The 25829-nt window shown below is 41.0% G+C and overlaps 2 protein-coding genes and 1 long non-coding RNA gene across 4 annotated transcripts in view; 2 read left to right on the plus strand and 1 right to left on the minus strand.

Moving 5' to 3' along the window:
* The window catches only part of ZNF346 (zinc finger protein 346), a 30201-nt gene extending 10913 nt beyond the window's left edge, over positions 1–19288 (plus strand). For both annotated transcript variants that reach the window (XM_072631118.1, XM_072631117.1), the window contains 3 exons: positions 3522–3746; positions 12906–12999; positions 14242–19288. In XM_072631118.1, coding sequence (XP_072487219.1) covers positions 3522–3746; positions 12906–12999; positions 14242–14347 — 425 coding nt within the window. In that variant the 3' untranslated portion in view covers positions 14348–19288. The remainder of the gene's footprint in view (positions 1–3521; positions 3747–12905; positions 13000–14241) is intronic.
* FGFR4 (fibroblast growth factor receptor 4) overlaps positions 3658–25829 on the plus strand; it is a 47841-nt gene continuing 25669 nt past the window's right edge. Inside the window, exon 1 of the mRNA XM_072631116.1 lies at positions 3658–3746. The gene's annotated coding sequence lies outside the window, so the exon portion shown is untranslated. The remainder of the gene's footprint in view (positions 3747–25829) is intronic.
* Positions 20049–21194, minus strand: LOC140518750 (uncharacterized). The gene is made up of 2 exons (XR_011972001.1): positions 20497–21194; positions 20049–20236 (listed from the first exon to the last, which is right to left on the minus strand). It is a non-coding gene; the product is annotated as an uncharacterized lncRNA (long non-coding RNA).

Raw genomic sequence — 25829 nt, forward strand, 5'->3', positions numbered from 1 at the left:
TTTCTGCCCTGTGGAGTAGAACAGGTCTCAGCCTTCTTCCACAAAAAAGCCTTTCACATATTTGAAGGAAATGTTCCCATCTTCCCGTAATGCCTTCTCTAGGCTAAACATCCTTAGTTCTTTTATATAATCCTCATTACATAGTGTTGAGTCCCTTCACTGTTCTGATGAAGACACAGGTAATGTGCTTATTACATTTTCAGATGATATACAGGTGGGAGAGATAGGTAGAGTTTTAACTTGGGTTAAAGAAAAAATGTTGTATAAATAAAAGATGGGGAAGCCTAACTACAAAATATTTAAATGTAAAAAAGCCCCAGGAGTTCTAATGGGCTCCCAGCTCAAGATGAATTAGGAGTGGTATGACAACAAAAAGGGTTAATGCATTTTTTAGCACTTCCCCTTCACTATGGGTCTTCTTCTACCAATGTAGGTCACAGCGCTCTACAATTTAGTAGTTTTTGAGATTTTCTGTAACCAAAAAATCTTCACTTAAAATCCATCCCAAATGTGAAACCTTCCAAACTTAGTTAGACTTGTCCTCAGACAACAGAAGCACAATCTTGGCAATGGATTCATGCTCAAAGCCTTTCCAGCCTGGTAGGACTTTCCAGAGCTGATGTACTGCGGGTATATGCTTCAATTCCCTCCATGTCATGATGAGGTACCAAAGGCAGTGTAAAGTCTAGAATTCTAGGACCTTCCTCCACATGGTATTTCTAAATTAGACATTGCATAAAACAATCACTTTCCACTCGTTAAAAATGCATAGAAAAATGTTATTTTGGAGAGAAAAATAGCATGTTTGATCAGAGAGTCTCTGGGCTGTACTTTTTTACATATGGTGTTGCTGCTCATCTGTGGCTCATAAAGATGGAAGGGGCAGTCTTGGATCAGTCAAGTGAAAGGAATTGGCCCCACAAAGGGAGCAAACCTGTGTATATTTTATTACTAATACTGTGTTCTGATCAACTGAGTACACTGAACCTGGATTCAACAAAAACATTGTCTCATCCATCATGCAGGTAAGAGCCCTTGATTCTGCTCCCAGCCCTTTCAAGGATGTATGGAAGAAAAGACATTTCCGGACAACCTTTAACGAAAGGAAGCAATTGTCCTGTAGTAGAAAGGACATTCAGTTTAGAGTCAGATGACCCGAGTTCACTTCTTATTCCTCAATTTACTTGTGTTTTTTGTTTTTTGTTTTTACTTTGGACAAACCATTTGAACTCTCTAATCCTTGTTTTCCTCATCTAAAAATTGGAAATGATAACTGCGCTTTTCAACTCCTAGGGTTGTTTTCAGACTCCAATGAAAAGATGTATCAGAAGCATATTATAAAGTACCGTATAAATGCCAACTGTTATTATTGTTACTGATTTACTTTGCTTTAGATCCTAGAGTCCTGGGTTCAAATCCCTGCTCTGCTATTTAATATCTATGTGATCTTGAGCAAAATAATTTGCCCTTCTACTGTTCATTTTCCCATTTATTGAATGAAGCTAATGATACATGTAGAACCAATTTTAGAGTATTATGAGGATCAAATGAGATAATGGAGGTAATGTGCTTTGAGGCAGCTGGGGGTAATAGTGGATAAAGTGCTGGGCCTCGAGTTAGGAAGACCTGCATTCAAACCATGCAGGGTTGTTATGAGGAAGAAATGAGGTAGTATTTGTTATTTTAGAAAGCACAGTGCCTGGAACATAGTAGATACTCTATAAATGATTATTTCCTTCCCTTCTAAATTACAAATAAATGTTGATCTCATTTACCTATAAATTGGCCTCTGGATATTATAACTGGGATGTTTTGAGGATGTATGACATTATTTTGCTTATCTCATGTTTTGAAAGGTTTCTATATCCAATTTTATGGGACTAAGGGGGATAGAAGTGTTTTTTAAAGGCTTATATCACCACAGTGTTAATGTTGGGCATTTGTCAAGCACTTAATTCACAAGCATTCATTCAAAACTGACTGTATTCCATGCACTGTGCTAGATGGTAGAGATACAGAAACAAAAATAGATTCTAGTCCCTGTCCTCAAGGAGTTTACATCCCTACATTCTCCCAAGACAATTTCAGGAAAGGGAGTCAGTGTAGGATCCAGGCCACGTACTAAGGAGAGTATGAGAGCAGTGGAAACAGGATTTGGGTTAGGGTTCCAGCTGATACTCTTATCTCTGAAATTGGGCAGGTTACTTAACCTACTTACACTTTTAAATATGCAAAGTAAATACAAAATAACTTAAGGGGAAGAGACTGTGGTAGCTGGAGGCATCAAGAAAGTTCCCACAGAGGAAGTGGTAATTGAGCTGAACTTTGAAAGAGGTTATGAATTTTAAGAGGCAGAGGTGAGAAGATGGCATATTCCAAGCATGTAGACAAAGAATTGACCCCAAGGAACAGAGAGCGCAGATGGAATGTTTTATGTGCAGAACGCAGGTAGACCAGTTTGACTGGACTCTGAATGTATAAAGGAAGTGATGTTTAATAAGTCTGGAAAAGTAACCTGGAGCCACATTGTAAAAAGGCTTTAAATACCAAGCTGAGGAGTTTGTATTTGGTCCTACAGACAAGTAGAAGCCCCTAGCGCCTCTTAAACAGTGGGCCGTGGCATAGCCAGACCTGTGCTTTAGAAATATCACTTTGGCAGCTATTTGGAGTATGAATTGGAGATGAGAAAGAATGTACGCAAAGAAATCAATGAAAAAGTTGATACTGTAGTCTAGGTAAGAAGTGATAAGGACTTGAACTAAGGTTGTTGCCATGTGAGTGGAGAGAAGGAGATGTATGTTAAAGATGCTGTGGAAGAATAATTGACAAAGACTTGGCAAATGTTTGGATATGAGGCATGGGGTCAGGGAGAATTAAGAATCAAGAATGACTCAAGGTCATGCACCTGGGTGACTTAGAAGGCTGGTGATACCCTCTACAGAAAAAAAAAAAGAGGTATGAAAGTTTGGTATATGAGTTTTTTTTAGACCTGTTGGTTTTTGAGGTGCCCATAGGACATTCATTTTGAAACAATAGGTGATATAATTCTGAAGTTTAGGAAATCACTAGGGTTAAACCTTAGATCTAAGGATTTGGATCTTAGATCTAAGAGTTATCTGTACAGGAGGTGGTGAGATCACCAAATGAGGAATAGAGAGAAGACAAGAGAGCCCAGGACAGAACCTCCATAGATACCCACATTTAGGGGACAGAATTTTGATAATGATAAGCAGAGGTGTGAAATCTAAGATTTTTTTCAGAATATTAGAGAACCAAGCTCAATTTATGTCTGACTTGTTAAATTCTAATCCAAAATGAGGGACTTAATGATTATTGCTTCCTATACTTTTGGCAAGTCCCACCATCCCATTCATTTTTCTGCTACAGCAAGAGAAAACACTCATTTTGCAGAGGAATTCCCAAATTAGTTGCTCCACCTTTTCCTTTTGTCTACATTAATGTAAAACCTACTCACCCCTGAGACTTTTCATTGGCTTTCTTTGTGTTCTCTTTGTACATAGTTCCATCAAAACTCTCCACGAATGCTACAACCCCTGGTCTCAACGAAGACAGTAGTGACACATCTGATCCAGACAAGTTCTGCAACCTTTGCCATGCCACTTTCAACAATCCTTCCATGGCCAAGCAGCACTATGTTGGCAAGAAGCACAGAAAACAAGAGACCAAAGTCAAGCTGATGGCTCATTATGGCAAGAGCAAGGATTCCCCCATTACAGCTTCCGAAGGTGAGGATATCTTATCTTGGCCAGGCAAAGGGACAGTGTTGTAGAGCAATGTGGAAATATCACTTGATTTGTGGTCATAGGACTTAGATTTGAATTCAAGCTCTGCTACTCCTGACCTCTGAGTTTTGGGGCAAGTTACTTAACCTGTCTTGGCTTCAGTTTCCTCAACTGTAAAATGAGCAGTCTTAGAACAGCTGATTTCTAAAGTTCTTTCCAGCTCTAAATCCAAGGATCCTATTCTGATTTTTCTTGGGATCCAGTTTTCTTTAAGAAAGATCTTGACAAGCTGGAGCATATCCAGAGGAGAATCCTACAGCCCCAGAACTTAAAGGGACCTTAGAGAATGTATATCTACCCCATGCCTGAGTAGAGATCCCATATATGATATCTTCAGTAAGTGATGTTCAGAAATTCCAAGGATTATTGCTTCTGTTTCAATAAAACATAGTGTTTGCTCTCCAAAACCTTGCTCGAAGCCTCCAGAGTCAGCTTTAGCAATTCACTTCCCTTAGTATTCACACTCACTAACTCCACTTGTCCCTCTGACTTCCCTACTCTGTTACTGTTACTCCTTGGAATTTGCCTTGGGGTTGCCCAGACTCTAATGCTTCCCTAGGCAGGCTCCTAAACCACTCCATCCACTAGCTAAGGTCACCTAGATGAAGGAACTGAACCTGTTAACAGGCTACTTTCTCTGACCAGCTGGTCATAGTTCAGGTTGAGGGATGTAGTGGAGGTACTGAGAGTTGCCTCTTCTGACTTAGAACATTCTGTATCACAGCTTTTCTGTGGCTACCTGGAACATAACAGAGCCTGAAATTTTCAGAATCCATGGTGCAGGAGGTCAAGCAAGACCTCCTCCCAGGTATATTGGGTGAGATCTGGTAGTTATAAGCCTCACATTTTCTCATTGTTTATGCTCAAGATGCTCGAAGCTGATCCAGTATTCTTGCCCTTCTCCCAATTCCTCCCCAATACCTGGTTACTTCCCTTCCATTCTTTCTTGTCTTCCCTAAAGCTTTGGACCCCATGCACTCTGAAGCCTATGGATTGAACAGCGAAGGGTCCCTGCCCAATCTCCACTTAATGGCTGGTTTTGGACCCTCCTGGCTTAGAGTGAATGTCAGTAAGAACAGTTTCTCTTCCAAACAACAACCCAATGCCTCTCCCAGAGTGATTTATCTATTTATTTTTTCTTTCCTATTAAAGAGGCCATCCCCCTGACTTTTAAAAAGGCCTATTCACTGGATGCGCATAACCTCACTTTGAGTACCTGAAAAGAAAGACCTTAGCCTAAAAGGCCAAGGTCTCCCATAGTATCCTGGGCCGTCTTTAGTCATTCTGATGATTATCTGGTCACTGGACCCAGATGGCTCAGGAGGAGAAAGTGAAGCTGGTGACCTGCACAGCCCTCCCTCACTCAAAACAAAGTCAGGTGTAAGTCATGTCATCATTTCTCTGATGTCATGGTCCTCTTTGAAAATGAAGGATGAATACAATTCAATGATGATGACACCATTTTGAGGACTCCTTCCATCTCTTTCCTTTACTGTGGTCCTGAGACAGTACTCTAGGAATTTCAGAAAGGAAGTAAAATACATCTATTTATCTATTGCCTTTAACTTTATACAGATGGACAATAGAGGCATCCTTGAACTCCTGGGGGATAACTTCCTCTTGCCATATAACCTGGAAAATTTCAGTCAGCTTTTGTATGAGCAATGGTCCCCCAACCTTGTAAATCTCAGCTGGAATGGAATCAGCACCAGTTGCTTTGCTACATGAAAGGAGCTTAATGGCCCTCAAACCTCTTCTTCAGTTGTAAGTTCAGCTAAGGCGGGATTGACTTTAACCTGAGGTAAATGGTCAGTGGCCTCAGCATTGATTGATGATGGTCTGTTGAGAACTCTGGAAGTGTTCAGCCCATCTCTCTAGGATCATATCCTTATCACTGATCAATGTGGCTCTCTAGGATCATATCCTTAGCACTGATCAATGTGGCTCCATCAGCACTGAGTAGTTGTTATACACCATAGGTTTTTCGTCCATAAATAGCTTTCAGGTATCATATAAGCGATTTGGATTGTTTCTATCAACATAAAACTGAATTTCATCTGCCTTCTTACAGAACCAGGAATCCTGTGTCTCTCTAAGCTTTGCTTGTACTTTGCTTTTGATGGAACTAAATGCTGCCTTCTTACAGGTGGATGAACTATCCTGCTGCTATATCCTGTGGATTTCTCATTTTTCATTTAGCAGCTTCTGAATTTCCCCATCACTTTCATCAAACCAGTCTTGGTGTTTGCGAGTGTTCTGACCCACATCAGCAAATACAGTGCTCTACACCAAATCTCTGAAAGCTGCTCACTCTCTTTCTGCCTCACCGTTGCCAACTATGTGTTGGCTCAACTTTCCCTCCAAGTTAGCAACATACTGTTCATGCTCAGAGAAGAGCTCTAATTTGTTGACGTTAATTCTTGTGGTAGTCATTTGCCTTGGCGGGGCAGCACTTTTGGTGAATGCTAATATTTAACTTGGAAAGGATAAGTCTGTGTTCAGTCCAGCACTCTGCACTACACATTGCCTTTGTTACTCTCATATCTTGTCTGCCTCTTCTCTTTATAATCACATAGTCTTATTAGATGCCAATATTTGCTGCGAGGGTGCATCTATGAAATTTTACTGCATTTAGATAAACGAAAAATAGTGTTGGTGATAAGAAAGTCATGCATTGCACAAGTCTTCAGCAGTAAATGACCATTGCTGTTGCTGTTTCCACCTCCATTCCTCCCTAGGACTCCCTGCCAAGTCTCTTAGTTTGAGCCTACTCTAGCATTAAAGTCACCCAGAATTATAGGGCTGTGTGCTTGCTCTCATGCTTTTTAGCATGATATTTTCAGCCATGTTGTCAAATGCTTTCAATGAGGATGAACACAACATCAAGGTCAGCTACCGTATTGATGATAAGTTCTTCCATTTGAAAAGGCTACAAGCCAAGACCAAAGTGGAGGGAGTGTTGGTGCATGATTTTCTGTTTGCAGATGATTCTGCACCCAGTGCAACCTCTGAAGCTGAGATGCAATAAAGTATGGATCAGTTCTCTGCTGCCTGTGCTAGTTTTGGCCTAATAATTAACACCAAGAAAACACAGATGCTGTATCGGCCACCACCACACCATCCATACATGGAACCATAATTACAACAAATGGAGAAGTTTTGAATGCTGTGGATAAGTTCACTTACCTTGGTAGTGTACTTTCCAGGGATGTACACATTGACGATGAGGTTGATGCACACATTGCCAGAGCTAACTCAGTGTTTGGGAGGCTCTGAAGAAAAGTTTGGGAGAGAAGAAGTATTAGACTGACTACCAAACTGAAGGTCTACAGAGCTATTGTGCTGACCTCATTGTTTTATGCCTATGAAACATGGACAGTCTACCAGTGCTGTGCCAGGAAACTGAATTGCTTCCATTTGAACTGTCTTAAGATTCTGAGGATCACCTGGCAGATAAGGTACCAGACACTGAAGTCCTTGCTTGAGCTGAACTGCCAAGCATTCAAACTGTGCTTCAGAGGGCGCAGCTCGGATGGGCTGGCCATGTTGTTCGAATGAAAAATGTATGCTTGCCAAAAAGACTATTTTATGGAGAACTTGCACAGGGCAGGTGATCATATGGTGGTCAGAAGAAGTGATACAAGGACACTCTCAAAGTTCTCTCTCAAGAACTTTGGATTTGACTATGCAGCATGGGAGACACTGGCACAGGACCGCTCAGCATGGCGTGCCCACATCAGAAAGGGTGCTGTGCTCTATGAGCAAAGCAGAATTGAGACAGCACAAAGTAAATGTAAGATGCGCAAAGTTAGAGTATCCACCCCAAAAATTCATATGGACTATTTGTGCCCAACCTGTGGTAGAGCATTCTGAGCTCATATTGGTCTGATCAGCCACAGTCAAACAAACTGAAATTTGACTTTATCATGGTGATGTCATTTTGGTCCTCTTTGAGAACCAACCAACCAGTAAGAACCATAGGCAGATGAAAGACCCATGAGGCTACTGAAGACTTTGGTAATTCTTCACTTTCATTCTGCATGGAAAAGGAGTTTCTCTGAGACATGTGGAAAACATCAGATAATAGGATTTAGGTTTGGGAGAGAACAATAAGCTTTCATTTTAGAGAGAAGAAATTGAGGCTTAGGAAGAAGGAAGCCAAGATTTGAATGTGGTTCTTCTAACTCCCATTGCAGTGCTCTTTCCACTGCCCTGCTACTGAGTGAACGGATACCCAGACAAGGTTCCATGCTCATGTTCTAATCACAAAGCAAGGTATGGGATAGGGGTAACATGAAACTTTAGGCTTCATACTTTCTTTTTGGTCCCTCCCATTCAGGACCCATCTTCCTGAATACATTGTTGCTAGCATAAGCAAATTAGGTTTTTTCCCCCCTAGGAATTATAAATTTTTACAAATTTAACATTTTCACTTTTTACTAATAAATTTTTATTTAATACAGCAGACAAGTAGATACTCACAAACTATCCAAAAACAAAGTATACTCCCTGAGATCTATTGAGCAGAACAGCCTCAGTGACCATGGCTGATGGTGCATGTCAGCTTCCACTTTTGTAAGCATACCCCAAAATTTTTGTGTTCAAAAGAAAGCCGTATTTGTAACTTAAGATAGTACCAGTGTATTCCATTTTATTTAACTTGAATTTTGTTCCATTTAATGTTACATTCTTTTGTATAGTTGTAGTCAGTTTTTAAAATTTTTTCCTCTGTCATTATACGTCTTTGCATATTTCTTGAAATTCTCCACTTTTTGTTCTTGATGGTACCATAGTATTCCATAACATTCATTTGCTGCAGTCTCTTTAGCCATTCTTGATTTGCTGGCCACGTATTTGTTTGTAATTTTTTGCCATTTACAGATGGTAACGCATGGAATTTTTACATAGATAGGTCTCTTCTTCCTGTCAGCAAACTTCTATTAGGTTAACAGTACAAAAAATTTCCTATCTTTTCTCAGACGCTTCCATATTGTTCTCCAAAACATACCAATTCACAACTTTGTCAGTAGGGAATTAGTTCTCCTTTCTTCCAAAAGCCCTACCAACTTACAATTTTTTTTTCTGTCTTTGCAGTTTGGGTATAAGGAGATACCTCATAATTTGTTTTCCTATCGTTATTACTGATTTCAAACATTTTTACATATTGATCGACAGTTTGTGTTTCTCCTAACAAAAAACTACTTATTCACATATTTTAATGGCTCTGGATCTTTTAGATTTGTATCAATTCCTTGTAGATTTTAGTTGGATGACTTTTATAAAATAATAAGATTATAGACTTAGATCTGGAAGGAACTTTAAGGACCATTTAGTCCAGCACCGCTGAGTTTGCAAATGAGAAAACTGATGCTGAGAAGTTAAGTCCCAAGGTCACACAGAATTTGAACTCAGCTCTTCTTACCCCAAATCCAGCATCCTGTCTACTGTACCATACCTCTCCACATGTTTAATGCAGATATTTTTCCCAGTTTATATCTTTTTTTTTTATAGTTCCATTACTTTTATTTGTGCTTTTATTTTTATAATAGAAGTAATCTTATTTTTTCTTGTGTAATTCCATCTATGTCATAGCTAGTTAATAATTTTTTCTTTCTCCACGTTTCTTGAACATATAACCTTCCATTCTCTTTTAATTTGTTTATGGTATGACTTTTTTTATTTAGATTGCTTATTTATTTGGAATTCTTAATATATGCTATAGTATTTGTTAGGTGCTTGCCTAAACCCATTTTTTCCTAAGTTGCTATCCAGTTTTACCAGCAATTTTAGTTGAATAATGAATATACTTCCTCCAGTCATTTGTGTTCTTATTTAACACCACCACATCACTGAACAGCTGTCATCTGATAGCTAGAGCAGAGCCTTTTTCCTAAAGGAGGTATGCCTATTTGTGGAATTCCAGTAAACCTTCAACTAACCCTTCAGGGTCCTAAAATCTTGCCTTTCAAAAAATGAGAAATATCCAGAGATCACAATTTTATTTTACAGTTGTGTGTTGATGTTAACTTATAAATATTATAAGTTCACTGGCCATTTATTATATGTTTGTCCCCTCCCTGTAAATGCCAGCATTCTTCCAATTTCATCTTGACTTTTTTTTCCCCAACTTTTGTGGTCCTCATCAGAGTCACATGAGATCAAGGGTCTGTGTCAAATTGCTTTCAGGAAATCTTCAGCAATTTTCCTTGTCTTTCATACTAATACCATTTAAATTACTTTGTATTTAGGTACCAAGATAGCTCTTTAATCTCTTTGGTATGAGTGTTACCTGTGACAATGTAGATCTCAACTCATCTATGTCTTCTTATCCTTTTTAAAACTAATTTCCATAAATCTCTATAAAATATCTATCCAACATATTGTAGGACTTTCCTCTGGTTCTTTTAATATTGTTTAGTTACCACTTCAGGATCCATGTTGTGCATCTCTTATATTCCTCCCTTTTAGCGCATGAACACTCACCTCCTTTTCCAGCCATGTGTCCTTAGTGGTATCTTTTGCATAATTTCTCTTATGTAAGTCACTGTTGGTGACGTAAGACAGTCTCCTTACTTACCATTTGCTGTGCCCTTTGGGTTACTCAAAGCTTAGTTCTTTTGGGATTGTCATGTATGTCCCCCACATAACTAATAGTAAGCAATACTATATGTATAGCTAGTGCTCTTTAGTTTGCAGAGCCTTTCTAATGTACTTGATCCATACAGCAGGCCGGTGAGGGAGGCAGGGTAGGGCCCATTTTAAAAGTGAAGAAACAAGATCTGAGAGAGGAAGGATGAGCCCAAGCCACACTAGTACTAGAACTAAGACTTGATCTTTGATCTTATGACTCCTAATTCGCTATTCTTGATACTATATTACACTGCCCTGAAACTTGGTTGCTCTGAGTAGCAAGTGTATCTCTGGCTGTTGACAGTTGGAGTTTGTGGGTGAAGAGGAGAAGGGCTTCACAATCGCTGTTCCCTCACAATAGTGCCACAGTGCATCTTGAGGATCCAGGAGCTTTCCTTCCAGGTCCATCCCACCACTCTCTAGTCCCTGATGAGTCAATCTCCTATGGTCTCACCCTTCCAAATAAGTGAAAATAGGGACTCTTTGGATTTGGAATCTTCTCTGTCTTTAACACACAGAATAGAAAGAATCATAGATGTAGGGCTTCGATGGACCTTAAAGCCCATCTGTTCTAATCCACTGAGACCTGGAGCAGTCTGAGCCCTAAGGTTACACACGTAGTAAGTGAACCAGAATTTGGAACCAGGGCCTTTTCCACTATAGCATGTTCAATACTTCAGAGACTATGTAGATTCAATAGAAATTGAATCCCTAGGAGTAGCTAGGATTATACCTGTTTTAATGGTAGTCAAACACATGGTTGGGAAGGTTAGATGTATTGTCCAAGGTCTCATAGGCCTATGTTTGGTCTTTGGAGAGACTTCCACTCTTCCACTATTGTGTCTGAAGGCTGGGCAATCTGTGTCAATAAGAGCCTTGATTGTAGCAGTGTTCACCAACTGCTTTTATTAGGAGGGACCCTTGACAGAAGCTTGGCCCCCCCAAAGCACTGGATAGTCAAGTATTCAGTAAACCAGATACAGCACTTCTAAGTCCAGGCTCTCAAAGAAAACTGGTTTAATTTTTTTTTTTTTTAACTCTCATGCAGCACATTCATGGCTAGTGTACAAAATAAAACCAACTTCTATAAGGAGGGGTAAAATATTCCCACCTTACCTCCCATAATACTTATGGAGATGCTGGTAGTCCCAAATTATGCTATTGATGATACCTGATTCTTATGGAAAATGTGTCTATACTGGCATTGGACTAAGAGAATTTGGCATCTAAGGGTAGTAATTTACCTCTTGGTAGATGTATAGTGTACTTTGTCTCAAAGGAGGTATAAAACTTAGGCAAAACATTTTAGTGGAAAGCATTAATTTCCTAGGTATCTATACTTAAAATGAGTTCTCATGATTCCTAATCCAATATTCTTTCAATAAATGGCTTAAAAAAAATACCTGCCACTGCCACATAACTCTGAGATGACAATGTGTTGTACAAAGCATCATGAAATAATGAGGATTAAATGCTGAACAATTCATAAAGCCACACAGTATCTAAAGGACCTTAGAACACAGACTGTCAGAGTAGGAAGACACAATACAACATAAAATCTAAGAAGTTGAAAGAACCTTCATTAGAACAAACCTTAGAGTATAGAACAGTAGAGCCAGAAGGATCTTCTGCATGTAGAACATACAGTGTCAGAGCTAAAAAGAACTTTATGCTATAAAATGTTAAAGCTGGAAAGGACTTTTTAGCTGTCATCTGATGCAAACCCATCATTTAACTGAGGCCAATAAAAGGGACTAGTTTATAGTTATTCTATAACTCCAGTATTGGCAAATCCTGGACCTAAATCCCCTAGGTCTCTGGCTTCTTAAGCTAGAGCTCTTTCTGTTATACTATGCCAAAAAAGACAAGTCTAAATCTGGAGTGAGCCTGGTTATGAGGTAGGTATGCTCTCCAAGCCCGAAGGTAGATAGATTGGGTTGTCAAAATGATGATCTTTGTTAATTACTATTATTACAAGCCCAAGAAGAATAGCACCTTTAAGAGTTTAATTTGATTGAAGGGCACTATCAGCTAGGACACTTAGAATCATACATTATGAGAACCTAAAGCTGACTCTTAAAGAAAGGAAAGTTTTCCTTTGAGTAGAAAGAAGCCTAGTCCTGCTTAATATCCTAAGCAGTGTAACATTGGTTAGATCACTTCAACTCTGATGCTTAGTTGCCTCATCTGTCAGACAGAGAGATTGGAATAAATGTTCTCTAACCTGATGTAAAACTATCACAAAGTTAGTATCTGTTTTGGTCCTGCTCTCTTTCATCATTCAGAGCTGAAGTGTTTGGGAATAAGAAGGAGGTGGAAAGGAGGATTTAAAAATTAAAAAGGACCATGGATAGCTCATTACTCAAAAGTATTTCATGGATCCTTACTCATTTATGAACTGTCATGTTCATTTCAGCCACAAACCCTAAGTTATGGAATCACAATATGCTTTAACATTGCTGTCTGTTTCAGCTGGGTGGGGCTACCCCTGCAACACATGCCAAATCATACTGAATTCCATAGAGCAGTACCAGGCGCACATCAGTGGCTTCAAGCACAGAAACCAGTAAGTGAGCTTTGCTTTTCAATATGGGCACGGGTTAGTAGAATACTGGGAGGGGCCATGGAACAGCATATTCTACCAGTGCCCAGTTTCACCATTGATCCTAAACAGGCATTTGGCTCCCAAAGTGGGGAAGGGCACCATCCCATATAGGTAAGAATCTTGGAGGAGAATTACTTAAGGATTTGCTCATAGCTGAAGACCATAAGCCCCTTTGAAAAAGTGCTGAATTTCAAGGACCTAGATTCAAATCCTGGTTCTGCTAGTTATTACCTGTGTGATATTGTACAAGTAATTTCTCAGAGCCCTCATTTCCTCATTTGCAAATGCAAGCGTTGAGCTAGACCATATCTAAGGTCCCTTCCATCTTTAAACCCATGATCTTAAAAGCAGAGGGAAGTTGGCTAATTGTACATGGAAGAAAAATAACTTCCTATTTCACCAGAGGGTTTCCAGGATATGATAATCATACTAGTTTTAAACATATATCACAAGGCAGTGAGTGACCTTGGTCCCTGTAGCTGGCCATCATTCAGTTCTTCTCTACTTTAAGAGCAAGAAAGGGCTGACAGAGAATAATCTCTGTGCCTTGATCTTCTCCCTCAGTCCCTGTAACTAACTTGACATACATATCCTCAGAATCACTTGCAAATTATTTAATTTTTTTAAGTTAACAAAAAAATTCCTTCCCACCACTCCTCTGTCAGGAGGTAAACTTCTTCACTTTTGATGAACACATTTCAGAGAGAATGTAGTAGGTCTTCCTCCTTGATTTTGCTTAGTTAATTTTTATATGTCCAGTTGGTTGTAGGGGTTAAATTCCTCCAAAACAGCTTAATTGGTTTGTTCCATTCTACTCAGTATTGTTAGCAATACCTCAAGTATGCTACCAGGTAACTTGCTAGTAAGCAAACTCGTAAGCACGATTCCAGGATTGAGAACAGAAAAGATCCTTAGAGATCACTCAATTCAACTTCTTATTTTGCAGATGAAGAAATTAAGGTCCAGAGATAATAATAAGTAACAAAGCTAAGATTCAAACCCTAGCTTTGTGACCCAAAAATCCATCATCTTTACACACTGTATCCCATAGTGTCCTGACCTGACCACATTCCAGGGAAGTAGCTCTGATACTAATTTAGGGAGGTTGGGAGTCCAGGCTTTTGCAGAGATTCTGACACACCTGTCTCCTTTCCACTTCTTTTTTCTTCCTCTACTCCTCCCCTCTCCCCTCTTCCCCCACAGTACGCCAGGAGCTGTGCCGATCTTAGGACGCTTTCCAAAGCAGCAGTATGTTCGAGAAGAAACAGTGTCCTCAGGAGACTACAGTTACTTTAGCCAAGACTCCTAGAGCCAGTGGCAATACTGTTCTCTTCAAGTTGGTGCCAGCCAAGAACAAGCAGCTAGTGCCAACTCTCAGCAGCTCTGTTATCTGGTCAGAGACTGGCCTGTGCTTCTCTCTGATAGTGACTGCACAGGACAAAAGCAGAAATACTTAGTGTGGAAAGGATCTGATGTAGCAAGCTTTACTCCATCTTGTGCTCCATTAGGAAGCTCCTTTGGCATAATCTGTTAATTGTCATCTTGTTCTGGGTGTTTCTCAAACACACAGGTGGTGTCCCTCTTTATGTCTCTTCTTGCCACTCCTCTGCGTCTAAGCTGTGTCCCTGCCCTCTACAAATAGTACAAAACTCTTGGGTTTCAAGAACAGCACCTTGACTAGTTTATCTTAGATCAGGAGTAATAACAGAGCTGGATGTTAGCAAAATTGTTGTTCCCAACTCCCACTTGAACTTGTGTGTCTAGGTGTGTCTTACTTGGTCTTCCCGATGGGAAAACTTGCATAGGATTTATCACCCTGTATTTGGAGAGACAAGTCCTTGCATTTTTCCTAGAGCTCTAGACACCTACTAGGGAAGCTATGGAATGTGAGTACCAAACCCTGACAGGGGTAGGGAACAGAAAACACTGTTCCTAAGACACCTTCTAGCAAGGGATTGACCAAGTCTACTTATTTATCCCTCAAAAGAAAGGCACTTTAGACCAAGTTATTTCCAGTTGCACAGGAGGGGTTCCTTTTTAAATCTAATTGATCTGTTGAAATGTTTTCTGACTTTTTGTTGGAAGCCTCATATCTACTCTTCACATTATCTAAATGGTACTAGGGAGGCCATGCTACTCTGGGCATCCTCAATGATCAGATTAGTATGGGCAGCACAAGGTTCTTTCCCCTCCAAGCTATTGCTGCTCCCAGTCACATGTCATCACTGGAAGGTTACTCTTGAGGGTGCAAGTTGAAAGAGGTCACTTGGTAGTGGCTCTGCTTGCCCAAGGTCTGCTGCTTATCTGCTACATAGACCACATTAAAGTCATTATTCACCTGACCTTCAGACTTTCTCCTTCCCTTGGTTCTGTAGTCGCAGATTAAAATGCAGTGGTGATAAATGAAATCTGTGGAAAAGAATAGGAAGGGTTCTTTCCAGGAGGAGGTCCCTAGGTATTAGGGGACTGACTAGTGTTATAGTTTTTTATCCATAGATCTTTCAGACTAGAGAAACTTGTTTTCATATGATCAGAGAAGACACAGGAGGGAGAGTAAAGAAGTTGACCTAGACCATACCATGCAAACAAGTAAGCAGAGGATTCCTTTGGCCACACTTTCCTCTCTGAAGACAGAGGGACTACTTATTCACAGAACCTGAATCAGAAAGAGCCTAAGAGATCTTCTGGTCCAGCCCATACTGAACAAAAGCATGCTTTTCCAGTATTCCTACAAGTGTCCTGACAAGTGGACAGTCAGCCTTTGCTTGAAGATCTCTGATGGAGAAGAACCCATTATCACCTGGGGCAGCCCATTCTACTTAAGAGACCTTCTGGTCCAGCCCATACTGAACAAAAGTATGCTCTCCAATATTCCTAACAAGTGGCCAGCCAACCTTTGCTTGAAGATCTTTGATGGAGAAAAACCCACTGCACCTGGGGCAGCTCATTCTACTTTGGGACAATTCTGATTGTGGGAAAATTTTCCTTAGGTCAGGCTGAAATCAGCCTTCTTGCAGCTACAATCCGTTGTTTCTGGTTCTCCCTTGCCCCCCAGCCTAGCAGGACTCCTTCAACATCATAGCCTTCATAAATTGGAAACAGGTGCTTTGCCCACCCAAGTTTTGTCTTCTCCAAGCAGAAGCTTACCCAGTTCCTTCACCTGAGTGTCAGATGATATTGTCTTGAGGTCCTTCTGGTCCTCTCTTCTGACTTCTCCAATTTATCAATATCCTTCACAACTATGACTCCTAGAACCAATCAGTGTTCCAGGTGTGATCTGACTATGGCAGGTAAAAGCTAAACTTTCACTTCCCTAGTGTCCCAAACACTATACCTCTCAGTGTGGCCTAAATAAGATTGCTTTTTTTGGCTGTCTTATCATAATGTTGACTCATACTGAGTTTAAAGTCCACTCAAACTGACAGAACTTTTTCAGATGAGCTATCTAATTATACTTTCCCTATCTTGACTTTTTTTCCCTAATTTGATTATTTTTTTTAACCCAAGTGTAAGACTTAACATTTACCCCTGTAACAATTCGTGTTACTCAATTGATCCCAGTGTTTTAGACTTCTGAGATCTTTTTGAATCCTGATTGTAATCCAATCTGTTAGCTGTCCCTCCGAGTTTTGTTTTGTCTACAAATCTGGTAAACATACCATCTTTCACCTTTATCAAATCATTGATAAAAATGTTTGAACAGCATAAGACCAATAACTTCTCTGGGGCATTCTATTAAAGACCTCATTCAAGTAATGACATAGAACCATTAATGACCACTCTTTTAGTCCAGCTGTTCATCCAATGCCAAATCCATTATCATGTAGCTCTCCTTTTCCACAAGAATAGCATGAGAGACTTGTTAAATGCTTTGCTAAAATCTTGGTAAACTAAATCCATAGTATTCCCTTGATCTATCTGTAAATAGTAAATCTGTCCAAAAAAAAAAAAGGAGGTTAATCAGGCATTACCTGTTCTTCATGAAGTCATCCTGGCTGTTTGTGATTACTGGTTCTTTTTCTGTACATTCCATAACCACTTCTCTAATATTATGTTCTAGAATTTTGCAGAAATTGATGTTGTGCTTATTGGCCTACAGTTTGGCACCTCCATAATCTTCCCTGCCTTTTTCCAGTTCTGTTGCATTTTTCCCATCCTGTTGCATTTTTCCCATTTATCTTGATCTTTCAAAGATTCACAACTGTGATTCAGCAGTCAAATCTACCAGTTCTCTGGGAAATAGTTTATCTGGGCCTGGTGACTTGAAGGGCAGGTAGGTACTCTCTTACTCTTTCCCTGCTAATCTTGGATCTTAATAGCCTGTTAGCCATTTTTGTTCGATCCTTTCCAATACAAAGGTGATTGATTGTCTTTGGCAGACAATGCAGAAATAAAGAGTTGGATAGCCTTTCTCTCCCTTGTCATGTCAGTTATGACTGGCCCATCCACTTCAAGCAGCAGTCCTATCATGTCTTTAATTATCCTTTTCTTCAGTACAACTTTTTAAAACTAATTTTTGGGGATCATTTTTTAGCTTTTTCTACTAGTCTTAGCTCATTCTGAACTTGAATGTTCTTGACACTTCTTACAGACCTATGCCATGCTTTGATATTCATCTTCCATTACCTTCCATCTTCTATACACATCTTTAAAAATCTAAGTTGCTTAAGTTCCATTTGCTTACACATTTCTCTCCTCGTTGAAGTTATTTTTTTGTCTCCAGAATTTCATTCTTAAAAACTTCCTTTACGTCCTGGTATGACTTCTGTCAAATTTTGGTCCATAGGATCCTGCCTATCTCTGAATCTTTCAAAATCTTTTCTCTAATAACCTTGCATGCATGTCAGATTGTATTCAGTTATCCTCTCCTTTTTCAAAATTTAAGATGAAATGATCACTTCTCCCTTGATTCCCCTCATTTCTTCTTTAGGACCCAGTTCCTTTTTGGTAAAAGTCTGATCCAGAATAGCAGTTTCCTATCTTCCTTTTATGGATGAAGTTATCATTAGTGCAAGCTAAGAAGCTATTAGCTGCCGCTCTGCTTTTCACAGAGCATGGGCTCCAGTAGGAGTCCATATGATGACTACTGTATCTTCATTTCACAGTTCCAGGCTTGAGGTCTGTTTGCAAAAGTTAACTATTTCGTCTCTTGGCTTGGGTGCTCTACAGCATTTCTGAATATGTGTTTCTTTTTCCTTCAACTCTTAGGGTTTTCTGACCTAACAGCATCTGTAGGTCTATCTCACCATTCCTTTGAGGACAAATAGCTCCTTCCTCCTTAGAGGGTCCCAATCCCTCCTCTTCAGAAAGAGTGTCATCTCCACTATTGAGCCCCAGGTGCTCAGTGGTCCTTCTCTCTCTCTTTCGTCATCTCCATCCTGCAAATACGGACAACTCTTCTCTGTCTTAACAGAAGCTTTTTCTTTGTCTTAAAAGCTCTTTCAGTTTTTTAAGGAAGACTGCATTCTTCCTGACAGCATGGATTGAAGAGATGTTCAAGGTACTTTGTGTTCTAAAAAGAAGGCCGTCACACACCCTGTATATAGATAGTTGTCATTTGGCCATGGCAGAAACACAAATGTCATGTGATCTGTGCAAAATCCCTACCAGATTTTCCATGCTCTTCAGACTTGCCCAGAAGCACAAGTTTCTTGGACCTTTGTTTTTCTTACTAGTTGTGGCCAACTCCTCTGGAGAATTCCTGTGGCCTGTGGGGGTCTTGGAATCCAAAGTTTTCTTTCTCACCTCTGTAGACACACCCAGTTTCCTTTCCTTTGTCTTCCTAACCTTTTGCTTGAGTCCCCTGTTGTTCTCAAGCCTTCATTTTTTGAGTCTTCTAGTTGTCTTCTTCCTTTCTTCTTTGTCCTTGAATCAGCACGGCATAAGTGATGCTCCTACCTGACCAAATCTGCTAGTCCTGAAGATTGCTTGTAGCAAGCAGCTGTCCCCCAGGTAGCAGGGGGCGGACTCTGTAGTAGAGAAGGTGGTTCTTTCTGTTCTGATGTAGCAAGTGTTCCAGGATGTTCCACAGAAAGATAATAGGGTTCCCTTTCTTAATACTCTTAAAATTTCTCTCTCTCCATGATGGGAAACAAAGAAAACCTGCTATATATTTTCAGAGCCTTTCCTGCTTCCCTCTAAAACCCCAACCTCCCTTTCTTTGTGAAGAAATGCCTTTTGTGTGTGGATGTGTCTACTCTGTGCCCCATGGGAGAGAGGCCTTCCAATAAAGAATGACTCCTGACTGCCAGGGGTGTGTGTTCTGTGCCAAAGCTTCTACTGATTATCAGCAGTATGCCATTAAGTCTGGTTCCTGAGTCTAGGCAACTTGTTATTGGTACCCACCTTCCTCTCACAATAACATATGCTTTGTAAATTTTCATGACAGGAGTAACTATGAAGTAGGTGATGCAAGATGATTTTACAAATGAGAAAATCGGGGTTCAGAGAGATTGATAGACCCAAGATCACATAGCTAGACAGTGTTAGAATTGGGGTTTGAACCAGTCTTCTGACTCCAAATCCAGGCACTGGGTGCCCAAGCCCCAATCTGAGAGTGACCAAGCTGCAAAACTTTCTTCTAATCTTTGAGAGGATTTAAGGAGATAAGACTTTTCAGTTTCATTCAGACTAAGATGTGAATAGCTGATAAAGTTGGCCAGTGGGTAGGTAGGGTGAAGGATATTTGTGTTATAAAGCCAAAGCTTGTAAACCTAATGAATTTCTGGTTAGTAGTTGGACCTAGGATGTTCTTTGAACCAAATTTTGAACCTACCTCTAACATTCTCTGTAATAAGCTTTTCCTCTCTCACAGGTCACAGTGGGGGATCCACAACCTGCCACTCCTTTCTACATTATTGTGACACTTCCTATTGCCCAAATTGTCAGCCTGGGTGGGCCATTAACACAGACAGAACTTGATAGCAAAAGGTATTGTTCTTTTTCTGGGATTTTTGCCCTCTGCCACCACCTGACACTGTCAGAGAAAAGAAGGAGCCAGATACAGTGGATCTTAGCCAGAGTTTACATGGCTTATTGGGTTTATAGATTTGTTGGCCCTGATCTTTATTTCTCTGTCCCCCTTCTGTTATTGCCACCATCATTGGATTACTGATCTTGGCATCCTCTTCATTCTCTCACCTTTGTCTCCACAAACTCTAGAGCATAGCAGTGCATTTTTGTTTGTTTGTTTGTTTATCTACAAGGGAAGAGAATGGAGAACATGAGAATTAGCAGTATGTAAAAATCTTCCTTGTCTGAGACCAGGCAGGAACTAAACTTTCTAAATTAATTAGGAGCTAAAGTTCTATAAGACAAGCCCAAGAGATTCCATTTGCTTGGAACATTCTTATCCCACCCTCACCCCACAGTGATCCTAAAAGATGGCATCTGTCCCAGCCATACTCCACAACTTTTCCTAAACCAGTTTTAGGTGGGCTTGAATTGAGTTTTTTTTACCTATTCCACAAGCCTTTGCACTGCATGGTGGGTTTGGTGTTTTTAGTCCTTCCCAAGCAGATCTGTCTTCCCCCTGCCAGGCAGAGAAAAAGTAGAAAATGAAAATGTAGAATAAGAAAGGACATCAGACGTTCTCTAATCCAGTCTATATCTGAACAAGAATAATAGAAGCATAGATAGAGAGCTATGACAGATGAGGAAATGGAGACCCAGATGGGGTAAGGGATACAGTGTAGCAGTAAGCTGTTTCCATTGGTTACCTTCTAGTACAAAACTGATTCACCTCCTTTTCTGCTTCAATATTCTCCTGGTTATATCCTTTACACCACTTCTCCAGTGTGATTTTTTTGTATTATTAATATGTCACAGCTTATTCACATCCATCATGTACTTCTCCATTGTCCTTTGGATGACGTACAACTTTTAATTCCATGGAGAATGATATTCCATGTAGCACTACTGGAAGACTTTGGAAAGATGGGTTTTTGCTTCAGAGTCATTGAAAATACTGATCTCTCAAATTGTCTGAAAGAGGAGAGAACACAGAGACGAGTGGTGCTTGGAAAAGGTGTTTTGATCCAAGAAGTCATCAGGTTTGTGTGCGGAGCCTTAGAGCAGTCTATCAACAGCTCTGTAAATGTTAAGATCCTATAGAACTGTGAGTTACTGACATTTTTATACAGAGGATTCTCCCACTGAGTTCTTCACTACCTACCTCATCATAGCATGGAGGGGATGCTGAATTCAGGAAGGTAATGGCAGAATGCAGGCTGGTCAGGCTTTGACCACAGGCCTGAGGATGGGCTGGATGTTTTCACAGCAGCCTACACACCAACCTGGCTGTATTCGTAGAGGCTTATTACTAGGTTAGTTGCAAGGTGAGGAACTGACCACAGCTTCCTTTGAAGATGGTCCTTTACATTGTGAAGGGGTTGTAATATCCTAGATCTTGAAGTATGAACCAGTCAAGTCTCCTAGTGACCACCAGGGGGCACCAGTAGCCCAATAATCAGAGAAATCCCCGCCCCCCCACCCCCACCCCCACCCCTTGGCAAAACTGGAAGATCCTCAAGAGAACATCCAGTTAAACAACCCTTTCATTTTTTAGATGAGGAATTGAGACCCAGAGAAGGGAAGGGAATTTGCCTTAGGTCTCAAAGTGAATGGGAAAGCTGGTCTCCAGACTCCTGGTTCAGTGCCACTTCTGGGAATTCCTCCTTCTTACCTCACACCCCCATTCCTGCTCCTTCCTTACTTCAAGCCTTACCCTGGTGGTCAGGAAGGTGAGGTGGTTCAGGCGTCTACCAGTAACCTAAACCAGGATTCTCAAACTCTGGTTTTAGGACCCCTTTGCACTCTTAAAAATTATTGAGGACCCCAAAGAGCTCTTGTTTATGTGGGTTATATCTATATTTACCATATTAGAAATTAAAATGGATAATTTTTTAAAATACTTATTAATGTATTATGAAAAATAACTTTTTCAAAGCAAAAAAATATATTAGGAGAGTGGCATTGTTTTACTTTTTTGGCAAATTTCTTTAATGTCTGTTTTAATAGAAGATAATTGGATTCTCATCTGCTTCTGCATTCAGTCTGTTGCAGCATATTGTTTTGGTTGAAATAATGTGAAAAAAGATATAGCCTCACATAGAAGTATAGTTGGGAAAGGGAGGAATATTTTAATAGGCAAATAACATCTTAGTATTATTATGAAGATAATTTTGATCTAACAGATTCCCTTGAAAGTGTCTCAGGCCTCTCAGGAATTCTAGACCACACTTTGAGAACCACTGGCTTAAAACCAAGCCAGAGAAAAAGAGGGGAGAGATGAGGCCAAACCACTGAGATTGGAGCTGGGAGTATAGAACACTGGGCCCTGTAATCATAAGCTTATAGGATTTAAAGTTGGAGGGAATAAGGAAACTGAGGCTCAAAGTAAAGTACTTGCCTAAAGACACACAGCTAATGAGAGAATTGAAGTCTTCTGACTCCAGATCTAGTGCTCTTTCCACCACATCACCTTTCCCTATGTATGTACACACTGTCTGTTTAACAAGGGGGTTAAGGTAGGTTCATAAGCCCCCTTCTGCCTCAGGCAGACCAGGGATTCCACAACAGAAATCCTGAAGCCAAGCCAGAGAGTGAGGGCCCATCTTAGGACTGCCATCAGTCACCGCATCACCAGCAACAAGAGAGTTGAGAAACAGTATCTTAGCCCTAAGTTTCTCCACTTTCTAGGTCCAGGCCTTCTCTCCCTCCAGGATTAAATTGAGTCAAATAACCCCTTTGCCTCCTCCTCCCTTTCACTCTCTCCTGGCTGAGTCTGGGGCAGAGAATTATCAGGGTAACTGCAGCTGGCAACGTCAGATTCATGCCCAGGAGGAAGAAACAGCAGGTCCAAAATGTACTATGAAGGAGTCAAAATAATCCAAACCACCACCCCTAAGGTGTCTATATACTTCCATGACCACTCCTTGCCCCCAGCAAGCAGTGCTTGGCTAAGGTTCTTCTCCAGACTTTCTCATGTCAAAGAATTATAGACTTGGAAGTAGAAAATCCTTAGAGATCACCTAATCTCCCTTTAAGACAACCATTTCAGCACTCAAGCCTCTTGTAATGGAAGGTGTCCAATGGAGGTGACATGGTATAATGGAAAGAGTCAGATTCACTAGGTCTGAATCCCCACTCTGACCCCTTGTTACCAATGTGATAGGTCATTCTATTGATCTAGCCTTGAATTGAAATTGAAAGGGGGGACCTTTGCATCTCTAAAATTCTATGGTTCTTTGTACCTCAGAATCACCAGTTAATTAATGGTCCTAAGGTCTCTTCTTACAAAAAGAATCCATATACCAAGATTTTTTCTGATTCTAATCTCCTGTGTCCTAGGGACCCTTCCAACAGAAACCCTGAATCTCTGAGAATGGGTTTTTCCTCCTCCCAAGAGCCTTCAGGTAGAGTGACTGTATTTTCCAAACTAAAAATTAGGACCCACAGTCTGACAAAGAACTCCCTGCTGTAGGGGTTTTATTTACTGTACTTAAAAATACATAAGATTATCCATTTAGAGCAGAGAGAGTTGGGACCTTATAAGTCACCTAGCCCTACTCCCTCATTGTTAAGGAAACTGAAACTCAGAGATCGCTTGCCTAAGATCACACAGGTAATGAGTGTTAAATGAGTTTGAACCTATATCCTCTGACTCAAAATCCATTCTGTACAACATACAATGTTAAGCACCTTTTCATAAGCGTGTGTGGTTTTAGGGTCTGTTTTGAGAGATATCTGCACCCCCTGGAAGTTCCTGGTTCCCTGCCTCCCCAGCCCTGGCCAGGCCCTACCTCAGCCTCTTTGTCTCCACACTAGCTTTGGTGGTTTGAAGAACGCTTCCACAGTCCTTCCCAGCCTTTGTGGCTTTGCCATCTCCATTTTAGAAATGGGGTACAGATGTGCCCAGAAGAAGAGGAGGAAGAGGGTAGTCTTTGGAGATGGGTAAAGAAGCTTCCTAATGTTAGGGGTATAAATGGAGAGAACTAGCTCTGGTATCCAGTGCTGGCAAAGACATAGCCTTGCAGGGACTCCTTTTTTAAAGTTCTAAGGAGGCAGAAAGCTGAGAAATTCTCTCCAAACCTATGGTACACCCCCACCCCCACCCCCAATAGCAGAGAGGAAAGAGAAGTGGTAGACTGACTGGATCTCCAGATGACTCCCTTATGAGCTGACTAGAAGAGAGGTAGGGCCTGGTGCCATGCTGTGCTCCACTAAAGGCAGAAGCTTGTCAAGCAGGGCAGGAAACTGGCATTCCTGGCCCAGGCCTCAAAGCTCACAAAGGCTTGGCCCAAGTCTCAGGGCCTAAGGTACTGGAGTTGGGCAAGCAAGCAACTACAATAGTAGTGTTCCCCAAGCTGGTCATCGAAGCCAACTGCCATCTAAAGCAATATCGTTGGCACCAAGGCCAGACCTAGAAACTGATTCTGCTGTGAACTTCTTGTAGAGAACCCCTCACCCACAATCACAAGCCCAGCCCAAGGTCAAGGAAGGACTCCATGATCAGTACCTGATTCTTTTTTCTTTTAAAGGGAGGCAAAGATAAGAATTCTTGTCCACAAAGGGAGAAACTGAGATAAAACCATCTTGGTGACTTTTCTAAAGACTATATAAGGTTAGAACTCAGACTTTCCTCCCCACAAGATACTTCCATTCACATGAAAACCTCTCCTGTCTCTGTCAGAAGAACATGGAGAGAAGGAGAGAAGGGACAGGCTCTCAAGGCTCTAGAAGAGCTGTAAAGTGCTCCCTCTTAGTTTGGGGTCCCTGCTACCACAGCGAGGAGTGAGATGGAGCCCTGGGGACTGAGGAGACGAGAACACCAGAGGAGAGGGCTTGAGAGGGGAACCCTGGTGGGTTCCTGCTAACCTGGGGTAACTTTCTGCTCCTCAGGAGACAGGGAGGCGGCAGTGGCTACAGTGGGAGCTAGACATATGAAGGGGTTTTTGTTTGACTCTGGCTTCAGTTATAAATCTGGGGAAAGACTCCAGCCTGCCCAGCTTCCCCCTCCCTTCTCTGCCTCCTCTTCCTGGGTCCCAGGGAAAGCCTAGCCTATGGTACTTGGAAAAGAGTCAGGCTAGGGGACTAGGACTACCCCAGGGTCTGCACTGGAGGTGTTTCAGGCCTAGCCTTTGAGTCCTTCAAGAGCCCACCTTACTCCAAAAGCAAAGCTTGGAATGGAAGAAGCAGTGAAGACTCACCCAGCCAATATGAAACTCCTTTCTGGGGGAAAAGGGGGGACTCTTGCCCCCAGGAAACCAGAGCCTTAGCTCCCCCTCCCCCAAGCCTCACAGACCTTCCCTCAATGCCCACCCCTTTCCCCTGTAGGCCTTATTTGATTTCAACAAACATGTAATTGCACCTTAATTCCAGACATGACCATGTAGTAGTGAAAATATATATGTACATACATATAGATACATTTATGTCTATTTGTATACATAACACAAACCTTGCTCTCAAGGAGCCTATAATCTAATGGGAAAAGGAGGGAGGTGGCTAGGGAGAAGAATTGCACAAATAATGCATCCAAGGTGAAAAGCTGACGATGGTAAAGGAGGCGCCTGAATTGGGCTTTCAATAAAGTGAGAGACTTCAACAGATGGAAGTGCTTAGGAAGAGTTCATTATAGGCCTGTGAGGTAGTTTGAGCACCAGTAGAGAGGAGGGAGGGCAGGATGGTCATGGCTCAGAAACTAGTTTGACTGGAATACAGCATGGGATCTTTGAGCAGGCCAGAACCCCAGAGGCCCCCTACTCTGATCCAGATCTGAATGCTAAAAA

The sequence above is a fragment of the Notamacropus eugenii genome, chromosome 1, assembly GCF_028372415.1.
Source record: "Notamacropus eugenii isolate mMacEug1 chromosome 1, mMacEug1.pri_v2, whole genome shotgun sequence".
NCBI classification, from domain to species: domain Eukaryota; kingdom Metazoa; phylum Chordata; class Mammalia; order Diprotodontia; family Macropodidae; genus Notamacropus; species Notamacropus eugenii.